Source organism: Bombyx mandarina, chromosome 11 (genome assembly GCF_030267445.1).
Source record: "Bombyx mandarina strain Sakado chromosome 11, ASM3026744v2".
Lineage (NCBI taxonomy): Eukaryota > Metazoa > Arthropoda > Insecta > Lepidoptera > Bombycidae > Bombyx > Bombyx mandarina.
Window position 1 is genome coordinate 10,626,589 of NC_143218.1, and position 15,360 is coordinate 10,641,948.

At 34.3% G+C, this 15,360-nt stretch overlaps 1 protein-coding gene across 6 annotated transcripts in view; it reads left to right on the plus strand.

Annotated features, from left to right (window-relative positions):
- The window catches only part of Gbs-76A (Glycogen binding subunit 76A), a 63,866-nt gene that overhangs the window by 40,764 nt on the left and 7,742 nt on the right, over positions 1-15,360 (plus strand). Inside the window, exon 1 of one of the 6 annotated variants that reach the window (XM_089731473.1) lies at positions 452-769. The exons of 3 other annotated variants lie outside the window; for them this stretch is intronic. In XM_089731473.1, the coding sequence (XP_089587599.1) occupies positions 752-769 (18 nt within the window). In that variant the 5' untranslated portion in view covers positions 452-751. Of the gene's footprint in view, positions 1-451; positions 770-1,050; positions 1,287-8,919; positions 9,366-15,360 lie in introns of those variants that run through there. 2 more of the 6 variants (XM_028185202.2, XM_028185205.2) reach the window with 2 other exon arrangements.

A 15,360-nucleotide genomic window follows, 5' to 3' on the forward strand; every position in this document is an offset into this window, starting at 1 on the left:
TAGGTATATTTCTTTATTAATAAGTATCATGTAACTTGACAATAAACGACAAAGTTAACGAAGTTTCACTAAAATTTCGATTCAAATATTGGCTTTTTTGATTTTCATATAAAACACATTTTATCTATCGATCAAATAAAACAAGTTCATTTATGTAATTTATAGTAAACATTATATTAATCAGTAGTAATTAATTATTATCAGTACAGGATCAAGTAATGTGGTATCATAATTATGCGTAGCTGCTGCTACTAATTAGTTATCATTTTCCAATACATACAGTTAACTAATCGGTTTAACTAAGTACCTACCAAGATGTTTATTATTTGAATAGACTGCGAGCTTTCTAATTTTGTAAAACAAATAAGTATTTTTTTCTCTGATAATGAAACATTATCTTTGCCTTCCTTTTGTAGTTTAAAGAATAAGGGATTTCCAAAAAGCAAAATTTTGTATAGTACCGTATTGAGGGGTTAGCGGTCGTGTTTATTTGTCACGTTTACTAATAATAATTACTGTTGCTCTATACCATTACCAATTACCAAAAAAAACTCTATAATTACTGCTGCTCTATACCAATTACCAAAAAAAACTCTTTCGTCAGATATGTTGCAACAATCGGCACGGGTTTCATAAAATTTAATCCTATCCGTTTTCTTTTCACATCTTGTTCTTGGACGGCGACGGGCGCCAAGAGACCACACTGTGTACGCGTGATGTTCACGCGCACTCCACATGCCTTTTTATTTACATGTCTCAAGGAAACGGTGTAAGTGATAGTTTATTGTATATTCGAATGGATTGTGTGTTATTTTAATGAGAATAAACAAAAATAATCGATTAATGTACATATAGAGATGTCTAGAATAGGTGATGTATTATTGTCGGCGGGTGGCGGGCGCGCACGGTCGGGCCTCGCACGTATGCGCGCGATCATTCGCACGAAGCGCATGCATCGGACGGCTGCGCGTGCTGTCTCTCTCCTACTTTTTTATTTCCACCCCCATTTGATAAAAGGAATCCTTTTTTTTTTAAATAAACATTGATTCAACACGTTGGCACCGAGTGAACAATTATCTTGAAGTGTTTTCGATTCGTTAATCATAAATTTACATTCGTTTAATAATTAATATAAATAAACTGTAACTTTGTTAAGTGGAACACGATCAGGGGCCAGGACTAAAAGTGTATGTGGTTTTCGAAGGCGTGTACTGGTAATTTATGTGATGAGTTCCCCTGGCTTGGAGATGTCCTTGGAGCACGGGCTTCCCGTCCTCATGAAGAAGGTACCGAATGTTTATCATTAGTTTGTTAGGTGCTTGATTACTCACTGATACACATAATTATCTTTACCTCTGCCCTCTTTAAATATAGGTTCGGTCATTGTAATTAATTGAGACAATCACTTTACATGCGTTTAATTATACTGCTTAATGACTAAAGCTTGTTCGGTTTATTTTTTGAAGATAATAAAATTTCGGTCAGCGTTGTTTTACTAAAAATTCGATTTACGATACGACCCCTAAACTGTACAATCTCGTATTTTATATAATTTAAATATATGGCATTTCGTATTCCATCTGCGGATCGACAATGAACTATATTCGTACATTATAAATATAAATAAATTAAGTTGATTTCGTTCGATAATGGACTCGCCCATAAAACTTGTAGACATACCTGAAGTACCGGTGTCGTTAACGATGATTTGTATTATTGTTATGTAAATTTTTGTGTTCATATCTTTAAAAATGTATAGGTTTAACACGGCACCAGCTTAATGAGCCATAGAACATAGTTTTTTGTTTTTTTTTACTTTTATAGAGCTCACTGCAACCCGTGTAAGGTGGTTATCGAAGCGCATGCGCATCAACAACTTAAATGCCGCCACCCAGTTTGACGCATGAGCTCTAAGTTCTATACTACAACGGCTATCCCAACCTTCAAATTGGGACGCATTAAAGCTTGGCGGCAGCAATAGGCAGGGTGTTGGTAGCCGCCCGAGCGGACTCACAAGACGATCTACCATCGGAAAAAAGTTTTATTGATTAATTCAATTGTTAAGTGAAGCTTAGGTATGCTAGTGATTACAAAAAATCTAAGCTGATTGTAAACTAAAGAACTTGTCGAATTTCAACTTATATTTGATTGCAAAAAAAAAAAGACTTTCCCGCAGAGTTTCTTGCCAATTCTTCTCAGGACGGAGGCTAATTCTTGTGAATTGGCGGTAGTTCTTTTGACGTTCAAGAAGTACCTATGTACTTTCATTTATGTTGAATAAAACTTTTTTGATTTGATTTGATTTGATTTGATTAGACATATGTAGCTATTTAGCATATTAAATAAATCCTAAAAGTAATTTATTAAGGATTCTATTAACATTGTCTTTCATTACTTCGTTAGCGGTTCATGGTCTGTGGAAAGAATTAAATGGAACTTCCAAACTCAATACATTTATGTAAAATAACTTCTATCTAACTTGCGTGAAAAGTATCTATAATTACAATTACAGTCCAGTTTATATGATACCTATATGGAAAAGAATATTTCTTTTTTATATTTATTGAAACGTTGGTAGATGATAGATGGTCTGCTGAAGCAAATTTGTCTAGGCGTACCATATCAATAACATTTTAAATGAAAATTTAAAACAAACAAAAAATATACAATACTCGAAAAGCATATCAACCGAGCCGTAGTAAAGTACCAAGTATTTATATTAAATTAAAAAAATCTAATACTGAAGTAGCTGTAATGATGCTAACGTTTGAATATACATATTTCTTGTTTATAGCACATACCTACTATGATGGCTTCCGAATTCACTTCAGATACTTCGTAATAAACATCTTCAAAATTTTTCATGTAATAAACAAACCGCGGCTCTGTAATTAGCCCGTAATTGTTTATATGTCAGCGCAGTGTCGTTTCGTTGAAGACGTCTGGTGACGTATTGGTTGAATGTGTTTTAAAGAGGAACAATAGTTCTTAGAAATGCGAGGCAAATTAAGGAAAAACCCCCAGAACATGTGCACGAAATACAAAAAAAAAAGATACAGATAAACAAAATGCAAAGTGTGGTAACGAAGATGAGATAAATATTACAAAAAAAAAAATATATGTCATCCTCGCCGAAGTGTATCGAGGACGCGTGCTAAATTGTCTACGAAAGTGTACAGATTAAAAGAGTTTTCTCTATCTAGAATTGGAAAAATTAATTTTATATTACATATAATTAGTTATCACTTTGAACTCAGTGAAGATCCCAATCATCAACGTTGTTGTTTATTGATGGATTTTCGATTATAAATCTGATTTTACAGCGTATCATTTCACCAGTTCGTTGTTAATTGTAATTTCTAGTACAACAGACGGCCAAGTGTCTTCTGCACGAATGATATCGTGTTATTATTGGTTACAAGAGAGGACCAGGTTATACGGGCGGGGCTGTAATCATATAAACGCATGACTCTAGGGGTGTTCATTTAAAGATGTCAGATATTTTAATAGGCAAATTATGATGTTAGATTCTTGGGATAATTCACTACAGCAATGTTATCTTTATTCTTTTTGGAAAGGAAGGGCTACTGGCCCTGAGACCTTTCCAATTTCACCAGGACAGGTGGGCGAGCATGAACTAGATAGATCCTTAAGGGCGTGTCTAGGGCGTCGATGGTGACTGGCTCCTGCGTAAGCTAGTGTTTGGCGATTATTATGACTCTGCTTTCTTTTACAACAAAAAGAATATTTAAGTGCTATTGTAAATAAAATGCCTAAAGATTAAGTATGCATGCTGTGAGCTTTTTCACACTATACTGTATCTTATCAGCCCTAGACCGGTAAATTGAGTGCATGCGGTTTGGTTCACGTTATGTCGCTGTGTCGCTCGCAGCTTTCATTATTATGCTGCTGCTTAACTATATATTACTGCATAGCGATAGCTATGATATAATGATGTCCAGATTGTTTAACTACTGCACGCATTGACGAAGTTCTAGGTTAAAAAAAAATATTTCTCCGACGCACGTGTATTGTGCATTTTATTAGAGCTAAATTAATATGTATCAAATGCAACATCGCATGGCTAACGTCGAAATTGAGAAAATTAACACAATATTATTTATAATTCGCTGCGAATCGTGTAACTAACAAAAGTATTGTGTGTAAAGCAATAATATAAATCTTATAGTTAAACTACAATGTACATTTATTTTTGTATAAAAATAGTCGATTTCTATCCACGTATCGCGATACTATTTTGAGATCGACGAGGTCGACGGCCTCGCATTGGTAACAAAGCTCTTGTCGTCACCAAATAAACTTTATAATTTGTTATAATTTATGCATCAACATGCGTATATCCAAGTAGTGTAGTGGACTGTATATAGTTTCCACTATGATTAATTTAAATCGCTAAATTCCGATACAAGCAAAATCTCGTGTGGATATTACATAAAATGAATTGGAAAGATCTTAATAGAAAACTTAATAATATTAAACTTATTGTAATAATAATAACTGGAGGTACCGCAGTAGTCGAAATTCGACTATAATTAATTGGAATTGTAAGTTTGTACACTATAATGATTGTATTTTATACTTCTATAAACACAATTTCGCCAAGACTACACTATAAAAAATATAATATTAACAAAAACAAACAATATTTAAGAATTACAGACGTCAAGAACAAAAGTTTGACAATAAATAGTATGCATGCGTGTGTGCGTCAAATACATGGTATTGTGTGTAATGTATATTGTGTGTAATGTTTTCTTTATTGATTTATATGTACATTGTACATTGTAACATGTATATTGTGTGTAATGTTTTCTTTATTGATTTAATGTATCTCTTATGCATTTTTAAAAAAAATATTAGCACTGTGCACTTCTTCTCTGTATATTCTCTATAAGTGTGGAAAATTTCATACTCCTCCGTCCGCGCAATTTTCGTAAAAAGCGATACAAAGTTTTGCTTCACGTATTAATATATAGATAATAATTTTCACGACACCGTGACGCGTCGCCGCGCGGTGGCGGGACAGGCAACGTCAGGGACGGAAATGAAGATAAAAAATTTACCTATTTAAATGTAAACACGGAAAGCTATTTTGTTTATGAAGAGCGGACCTAATCGTAACAGCATGAATGTAAGCTTTGAGGGTGACGTTTCGAAATCGAGAAAAACCTCATTAAAAAAAAGAGAAAAAATAAAACGAATGTAAGCAATCAGAGAGGCATTCCGATTCGAAGTGCCGAAGAAGGCTGTGTCCCACCTAAATAGTTGTCGGCTCTTTCAGCCATATTCACTATGCAAACTTGTAAACTAAACTACAAGAGCAACCATCACGGCATTAGTAGAAAAAATAAGACATAATGAATTGAGTCAGGGGAATTTTATTAATATAATTACAAGTTTGATTCGCGTTTAAAGGTGGTCGTGAGTAAATGTGAGGGCATTCTGTATTCGTATCAAGTCATATCAGAAACTTTGTGACATTGTGGCAGTGCATTCACGTGCGTAACCTCGACAAGTGATTAAATGTATTCACTTTTTTATATAAACGTATATAGTTAGTTATGTTGTACCTACTTAATAAACAAGATAGTTATTTGAATAAATGTCACATGGAATATAATTCGATAAACGAAATCAATGGTTCGTATCACTTATTAATGCTTATATTTATAGTTGTCATTCAAATTTTGAATAGGAAAATTTAGCTTAATTTTCATAGCGACACGTACCTATAGTAATGCCTTATCTATTTCCGAGAAAATGACAAACGCATTAAAATCAATTAGACTATTATTATTATTAGAGTATTAAGAACTTGCTTACATTTGCTATCCATGTCTGCTATTTAGTTCTTGTTTATTTTTGTACAGTACTTCATTTGTTTTAGTACATATTTTATTTTATACTGTCAAAAGTTAAATTTTGTTTAAAATAAACCCGGGGTCAGATTGCAGCATCATCGGGTCCTATTCTGAGTTCAAACCTTCGATTTCTCTACTCAGTTGCTTAGGACGAGTTCGGAGACATACGCTTGCATAAGAATTAAATCAATACTCATAGAAAGGTAAAATTTAATTTTGAGTTAATCATCAGAAGATGTTTCTAGAAAATGCCGACAAATTGTAAACAAACATGTACAATGTAAGAGACATACGTTAAACCAATAGGAAAATTTTAGGGCCAAAGTATACGTAGGTATGTACTTTATCGTGATTATTGGAGGGCGTTCAGTTCCGTTTGCAATTTTCTATGTTTTTTTTTATTGCCCTTGTAGGCAGACGAGCGCACGGCTCACCTGATGGTGAGTGGTTACTGTCGCCCATGGACTTCAGCAATGCCAGGGGCAGAGCCAAGCCGCTGCCTACCACTTAATACTCTCCATAAGCCTCGTTTGAAGAATGATTTTACTATGAGTGCCAGAGAAAATCATTTTGCGGAAACATTTTTTATGTTATCGCATGCAGCGCTCAAATTAGACTGCTTTCATTACACAATAGGTATTATTTCATTTGAGTCAATCTATTCATTAACCAGTACTATGTAGTCGAACACAATCATCGTGAGTTGCAAGAAGTATGCTTATCAGCAAGAATTGCACTGAAATACATAATAGATGTTTATTTAAAAAATACCAGCGTGTGATTAGGGCTTGTGTGGTTAGGTTACTCGTAGATAGATAGGTGTGTTAGGATTAAGGTTGAGTGTTAGCCCTTCAAGTATTTCTTCGAAACTGTATCTAGCAGTGGCTATAATCTTCCTTTTCAGAATGTATCCTGAAGTAGCAGTCATTTATACCTAACAGTCGGGCGCTGAGAGCTCTGGTGTAGTTTCCGTTATTGTTATCTTAAATTCCCAATATGTAGCTGCCAATGGCGCAGTGTCATGCAACAAGATTCATAATAATGTATTAATTTTGTAATCAAACAATCATTAACCACACAATGTAATCATAGGTTACTTACTAGTGAACGTTCAATTGTGTTTAATAAATATTGTTACTCTTATTACACACTACGTAGGTGACATAAATATACATCGGATGTCAAACTGCTATAGAAGTCTTGAAGAAAAGTTTTCCCGGAAACTACACACTATAAAAAAAAAACGATTTAATACGTAATGTATACACGCAAGACTCATAAATCAATTTTAACGACTAGAACAACTAAATAGCGATGATGAAATATCATCCAATTTTGCTCGTGCTAAAACAACGAACGATGAGCTGAGATGCAGAGTTTTTCGAAAACATTTTCACGTCTTTATTGAATTTAAAAAGACGATTAAAAAAACGATATAAACTCGTAACGTCCTTTGAATAAGTACATTGTTTCCATCTTTAAATTAATACGTGAAGCAAAAACTTTGTATCCCTTTTTACGAAAATTGCGCGGACGGAGGAGTATTAAATTTTCCACACTTATAGAGAATATAGAGATGAAGTGCACAATGCTAATATTTTTTTAAATAATGCATAAAAGGTACATTAAATCAAGAAAGAAATTATACACACTACACAATTATACACACTACATACCATGTATTTAACACACACACGCATGCATACCGTTTATTGTCAAACTTTTGTTCTTGGCGTCTGTTGTCAAATTGAGAATAGATTAAATATTGTTTGCCTTTGTTAATATTTTTTAGAGTGTAGTCTTGGCGAAATTTGTGATTATAGAAGTATAAAATGCAATCATAATAGTGTACAAACTTACAATTCCAATTAATTATAGTCGAATTTCGACTACTGCGGGACCTCTAGTTCAATTAAATACACCAATTCGAGTATCATATCGCGTCGTTTCGTTTCGTCAAATTCAACGAATGTCGTTTTCATTTCGTGTTTACAAACACAATAGAAAGTCGATGCTTACATTTTTGGTACCATTGAATATACAATAGTACTACTGGTTAGTTTGAACGTCTTTAAACATTTCGACTAACGGTGCAATCACATACGTTATGTTAAATATGATTTATTGATTTTAAAATACACCACTTAATGCGCTGGGCTATCTTGAGTTATTTCGGTGCGCGCGTGTTTTCCAAGTGTATAGATACAGGCACTTGTATGATGACGAAGCAATGCTGGAAGCTACGTCTCAAGTCAACTGTCTGTATGTTTTGGCTAGAAGTGTTTGTTTCCTAATGTTCATTAATGTTTAATTTTTATTAACCTGTGTGAATGTGAAAGTACATGAAAGGTGAGAAAAAGGTGTGACGTCTAGTCGTATGATAGCTAAACTAAAATTGCTATGTTCGATTTTACTTGTTTTTAGGTTTACTTGATGAAGCGTCACGAAAATGTGAATGGTTTTCTTATGACGAAACGCTTTGTGTTCAAAACTGTATTATTAAACTGAATCTCTCTATCTTTTATTTTTAGTTTTTTTTTTCGCTTCTGTGGTGGGGACTTAACAGATGTAACAGATCCAAAAATATTTTTATATCACCAAGAACACAAAATTTTAGGTGAAATACTATTTCCAGTAGGCTCATACTTTTTGCAAATTTAAAAGACATAAAATCTCGAGAGGCGAGGTTCGTAAGAAAACAATATTCTTAATTGCATTAAAAAAAATTATATTCAATTTTTACATTTTAATTAAAAAAAAACAACGTGAAAAACATCGCAATGCTTTCAAAGAAACTTACATAATAAATCACGAATATTTATTTTAACTATGAAGGTGTCATATGAGTAATCCTTTATAATCTATCATAGAAGTCGGCAATGAGACAACTATGGAGCAATATTCTTGAAGTACTTACTATACTACGTTAGTGAACATACTCGAACATATAAATAAAACATACAAGGGCACTAGATGCCTTACCTACCTCTGAGCTGGCATTGAATCTTAAAATGTGATTGAAATCTGCTAATATCCCGTAGTGCATTCCAACTTTTGACAAGTGACTAATGTCCAGTACATTAAATATTGAATTTAACATTAAAATTCATTTTGTTAACCGTAACATGGGCGTGTTTTGTTACTTGTTTACAATTGGTTGAGATTATTGGCATACCTTCCGACTTCCTGTGAGGACACGTCGAGAAAGAGCCAAGCGCGTGATCACTGTCTATTTATATACTAACCCAAGAAGTCTACGCAGTATTTTTCAGCTCACAGTGAAAGTTCCGATTCAAATAGACTAAAGATATCCTCAGATTTCGTATCTCTGTTTGTTTTTGTGTTATTCGAACTATTTGGATTGCGAGTGATAATTTTGTGTGTGCTGTTACATTTTCGATTATATTTGCAGTATCGATGACGTAGTCCGACATTCAACGTGCATTGTGCACTGTGCAGCTGTTTTGATGTTATCAATTTTTTGTGAGTAAATATTTATGTACTAGACATATGTATTGTTAGCTTGAATGTTTTTCACCGTGTACATCGATCAGATAGTCAAAGATCTGCATATTATATGTAAGATGATTCTTCTGACGATATCTGATATCTCATTATGTACTTTTAGATTTATGGTTGGTACTATCTATCACTATGTCATAACAGAGATAATACATATAATATAAACGAAACTGTAATTATAATTTTTACGTACTTATCTAGACAGTAGTGTGCTTTCACATTATCATATAAAAAAACACGAATGATCGATGAAATTTTAATTCCTTAAATATTTCGATTCTAGAATTGATTTGAATACATTTTTTGCACTTGTGTTATGTACGTGATAAGAAATGGTTATTATTTATATTTATTCTTTGCATTTTTAAACAAAATTTACATGTAAAGGAAAGCAATTGGTGCAACAACGGAGCAATTGGAGCAATGCTTAATGTACCTAACTAAATTATGCATCTTACGTATATAGCACGTATTCGATTGGTAACATAATCTAATTTCATATGACAATCATTTCGCAATTTCACGAATCATAACTACGAAAATACTCTATTACAACACAACGTTGAACGTTTTGCGTTGTGTTGTGTAATAGCATCAAAATAATTATAATAGTAAAATCTTATTTAATATATTATGGGTATTTATCTAATCGATCCTTTCGGGAGAAAGTTCCTCAAAATAATTAATCTAAATTTTACAATCGAGCTCCTAAGAAAACAAAAGTAGGTATCTAGTGACGAGTCCGTATAAAAATGTAAATAAAAGTAAATTCGACTTAGTATTCTCGTGTTAAATTATTGAGAAAAACAACACATTTTATAGTTGTAGTGCAAAAAAACTCAGAACTCGCTGTTAAGTTACAGAAGCCCATAGATATATTACCTATTCTAGTGAGTTCGAGGGGTCATGCTAGATTCGCCGAGCGAGTAGGTGAGCTCATGGGGCTCTAATCTGTGGATTTGCTAACACTAGCCCTAGCAAGAGCTGAGCTTCGCAGAATCTACCACCGGATCGGAAACGCGACTCACTGAGAAGATCCGGCAAGAAACTCAGTGGGCTGTGTCTGTGGGTTCATTTACTGGCCGAGCCCTTCGCCCAAGCGGCGGTTTCGACGAGAACGGTGACCAGTGCTTGTGGTACCTAAAAACACCGAAAGTGGATCGGGAGGATCCGAAATCACATGTTTAAACACAGATATCTCATCCAGCAATGTATTGTAAATTGTAATCTACTAGCTAGCTAACTAGCTATCCGTGCACTTCGTCCGCGTGGGTTACACTACATAATCTTTCTCAGTTCAAACTATTTCCATACCAAAATTAGCCCAATGCTCGTGGAAACGTAACAAAGTGACAGTTACTTTTGTACTTATAATATTGGTTAATGCTTTCGCAAAATCTGCATTCTGCACACGCTGTATGTAGCCATAGTTTTATTAAAGTGACATTTCAATTTTCTTAAAAAAAAAATTTGCCTTCATATTATGACAGAAGCATTTGGTTCCATTAAAGCGTGTACAAAACGTGTAATGAATGGGCACGCTCAAATATAGTGACCTCTGTTTGTCCTCTGCGCTGTCTCTTCGATTTCGATTGAACAACCTTGTTTTGTCGCCTGCTAACTGTTCGGACGTACAAAATATCATGTTTCCAATTTCCAAAGTTGTGTTTCTAACAAATAGAATATATTATAGAACAGGATTCAAGGATTTATGTTTTTGAAATGATCTGAGATCGTTTTATCTCTTTTAAACCTTATCGTATTGGAATTTTTTTACCGCCTCTTTTAATGTGATAAGGAGCCATAGTTACAGCCTAAATTGAAAACGCTAAACTAAACAAAATTGTTTGAATATCTTCGTAATTAATGGGGAAAGCGACCGTGGCCTTGGGTTTTTCTGAGTGGCCTCGTATGAGAGATTCACGAAGGCTCATTGGCTCATTGACATGATTTAAGTTAAGCTTTAAGTTAAGCTCGGTGGAGTGGAATCCAAATAAAAAAATGAAACAAAATTTGCAATTTAAGAACTTTTATGTTAAATATATGTATGTTATACATATAATTATCTGCGTGTGGCACCAGTGCGAGGATAACAATATTGTAATTTAAATTCGTCCATTTCCGAGTCAATTAACGTACGCCGGCAGGTTGTTGACATTGCGGCATGCCTATCCGAGTTCTCTTATCCATTTTTATTAGCGTTTACTGTTTTATTGCTGTTTCGTGGCTTTTTTATCTAAAACGCATCTCGACTTGTGTTATTGTTTTTACGAGAATTCCGTGAATGCGCTAGTGTTTATAGATTCTAGAATTGAATAGAAAAAGCTGAAACGCATTGAAACGAGATACTAGGATGTGTATTTTGAAATTTGTCATCAGTTCTTAATAAATAAGTCTGTAAAAACTATCTAACCAAAAACATTAGGTACATTCAAATGTGCATAAGTTTGAATATTGTAGTTAATTTGAGGGTTAGCTACGAAGCGTACAATACGGCTAATATAATAATATTATGTGAGCAAACAACTTAAATCGAGTCGTGGCCTAAAGGATAAAGCTAAATCTGTAATCACATCAGGCGAAACGGCTAGGCGACTGTGCCGATGTTCAAATCCTGCCGGCAGGTAACAATTTTTCAACTGAAATTCGTACACAACTTATGTTCATAATAGCTTCCACGATGAAAAAGGAGTAACCCGAAATTCATACGAACTTGGGCCTGACGTTAAAGTGCTAGAATTTAGGCATAAATTACAATACCTTAGAAGGTTTCATGAGCCCAATTTTCAGGTCTCCCAGCAATGGCCAAATTGGTAAAATCAGACAATGTTTACATTTTAGGTTATGTTTACTGTTCGAGATATTTTAATACAAAACGATATTTTTGAGGCTGTTTCCTACTAAAGATGAGCAATTTTTTACGAAACCTGTTGCAGCAACAGGTTGCTTGAAAATAAAAATGGAACCTGTTACGAGAAATCGCGCATTAGGTTGTTTACGAAAACGAACAAAGCCAAAAATTAAAAACAACGTAATGCGAAATATTGCGAAACGCGCTGCGCACGAAATGATTTTTTAAAGGGATTTTATGACCTGGTAACTAAGACCCTAAGGTCAGTCTTATTTTAATTTTTATGAAAACTTTTTTATATCAAAATCTATATTTATATGATAACTTTTTTATATAAAATATAAATCATCACGTGCTCCCATATTATCTCATCTCATTTCATTTCATTTTATTTCATGCCTTTTTTATTGCTTAGATGGGTGGACGAACTCACAGCCCACCTGGTGTTAAGTGGTTACTGGAGCCCATACATATCTACGACGTAAATACGCCACCCACCTTGAGATATAAGTTCTAAGGTCTCAGTATAGTTACAACGGCTGCCCCACCCTTCAAACCGAAACGCATTACGGCTTCACGGCAGAAATAGGCGGGCGGGAGGCGCGGACTCAGAAGAGGTCCTACCACCAGTAAAATTATTAATTTAACTACATCATAGAAAAACTCAAAAGTACCAAATCGAGTTTTTCATGTTATATTTAAGATTGCCAGTTGAAAATATTTTGAATTGCCGCAGTTGCCGACATGATTTCGTGTCATAACTAAATGGCACAGTTATTTATTTCTTTTAATGATTTTTGTTAGTAGATTTTGGTGCTTTATTGCGTTATTCAATGAGATTAAGTTTATAGTCTGGCTAGCGAATCATGGCACAACTAAATAGCGGCAATCCAAAATATCTTCAGTTGGCAACTTTAAAGATAACATAACACGATTTGATACATTTGTGTTTTTCTATGGCATAGTCACATTAATATAAAAATGCAAAACTACCCTTTCATGCTATATTTAATGTTGTCAGTTGTAGATATTTTGAATTGCCGCCATTGTAAGTAGTTGTGTCACGATTCGATGGCCATACTATGTTTACATTGATTAAAATACCTATAAAAACAGTCATTTAGCCTAAAACAAAACAGTATTAATTATTTTTTACACTCCACTAAATCGATCCTATTTTAGGGATGCTTTAATTCTATTCCGCACGTTTGTGGAGCTAGTTACGTATATTGAAATAAGTGTTGCAGATGTTTACAAAGATTGTTTAAAACAAAAAATAGAATTCAACTTTTTTTCTACACTTAGCCATTGTCAATGTAGCTAAGATTTCAATAGGTTAATCAAGCAAAATAGACGATTTTTTTGGTACATATCCCATTCATGTAAGGCTTAGGACCAGAATGGGGTTTCTCCTTTGTGCAAATAAACATAGTTTATAACCTTTTTTAAATGACGACAAAAAGCCGAGGTTCTATGCTTGACAGTAATATTCCCGATCCTACGGACAGAATGAAAAACAGTCAACGTCGCCCAAAACACGTCAACTCGAATCCTCGCGATCCACTAACGGTGCTTTTACGTACCTCAAGCATCGTTCTCGTCGCACCCGTCGCCGCGTCGCTAGCGACGAAGGGCTCGACGAGTAAATTAACCCACAGACAGCCCACTGAGTTTTTAGCCGGATTTTCTCAGTGGCTCGCGTTTCCGATCCGGTGGTAGATTCTGCGAAGCACGGCTCTTGCTAGGGTTCGTGTTAGCAACGTCGTCAGGTTTGAGCCCCATGAACTCACCTACTAGTTAAGGTTACGCTGAAATAGCCTCTCAAGGCTATTAGTTAAGATAGGAAAAAAAAAGAAAAAAAAACGATAAGTAAGTTTCTGAAAGTTTACTGATATCTCCGATATTTCTGAATCAGGTTCCCGTTGATAATGAGGTAGTCTGTAGTCTTTACTCTGAGTGAGTACTGCCGATGAATGGTGAGAACGTTTGCGGTATCTTGAGTTGACAAGGTTATTTAACCTTGTGTTTTGTTTTATAATTGGACAAGGTCATTTAGATCTTCCGAACAAATCCGATTTAGTGCAGACTATTAAATATGATGTACTGTACAGATAGACGATTAGACAGATAGATGATTGCTGGTTGGTTAACAACGGACAATGTGTTTTTAATTTAAGTTTTTAGCATCGCTCCAGTGGTGACTTGTAATCATACATTAAATTCGCATTGTTGCAATTGTCCGTAACAGTAAAAAATGGTTCTAATCACACAAAAAAAAAAAATTCAACAATATTAAAATAAACACAATGGAAATAGTATTCTGAAGGCTTTGGATATATGGCACAGTTTATTCTATTCATATAAAAACACTAAGATTGATTTCATAATATATCTCCACGAATGTCTAACTAGCGCGATTGTACATAATATAGACCCTTATAGATAGCTTTTTTTTTGTCCTGTTCCAATATTCGCGTTAAACAGAGACATAAATACTTTTCGGACAGAAATATCGTGTCATGTGCACAGACTTAATGCTATTATTATCGGACATATAATATATTGATAGTTTAGTTAGTTCATCAAGTGGTCACTTACGTACAATGTAACACGGGCAATACAATTCGCTTGCTGTCTTATCGGCGAGGTCGATGACCGTTATATCCAATTCGTACGAGCTCCTTACAACACGAGACGTAAGCATTCCTAACTTCTGTGCGCTTATCAACTTTATCTAGGATAATGGAATAATTATCATTGACGTTTATTTAGAATTATTTCTGTGAAATTTTTGAACTTTCTAATCCGATAACTAGATTATAGTTTCGAATATTGAATAGCGTTGCAATATCATGGTCTTTATCACGCCAAAAAACAACCTAAAATCTAATCATAATTCTATATTACGTATTTGATTTATAATATTATGTAAGAGAAGAATTTTCGTAGCCTCGATTTTTTTTTGTCACGAGTTGTCGCCGCCATCCACCTTCAGATATGAGTTCTAAGGTCTCAGTATAGTTACAACGGAATATTGTCTTTTTTTTTTTTATAATAAATAAATTAATTGGTATATGTTACAACGGTATAGTGACGGCGTGGACA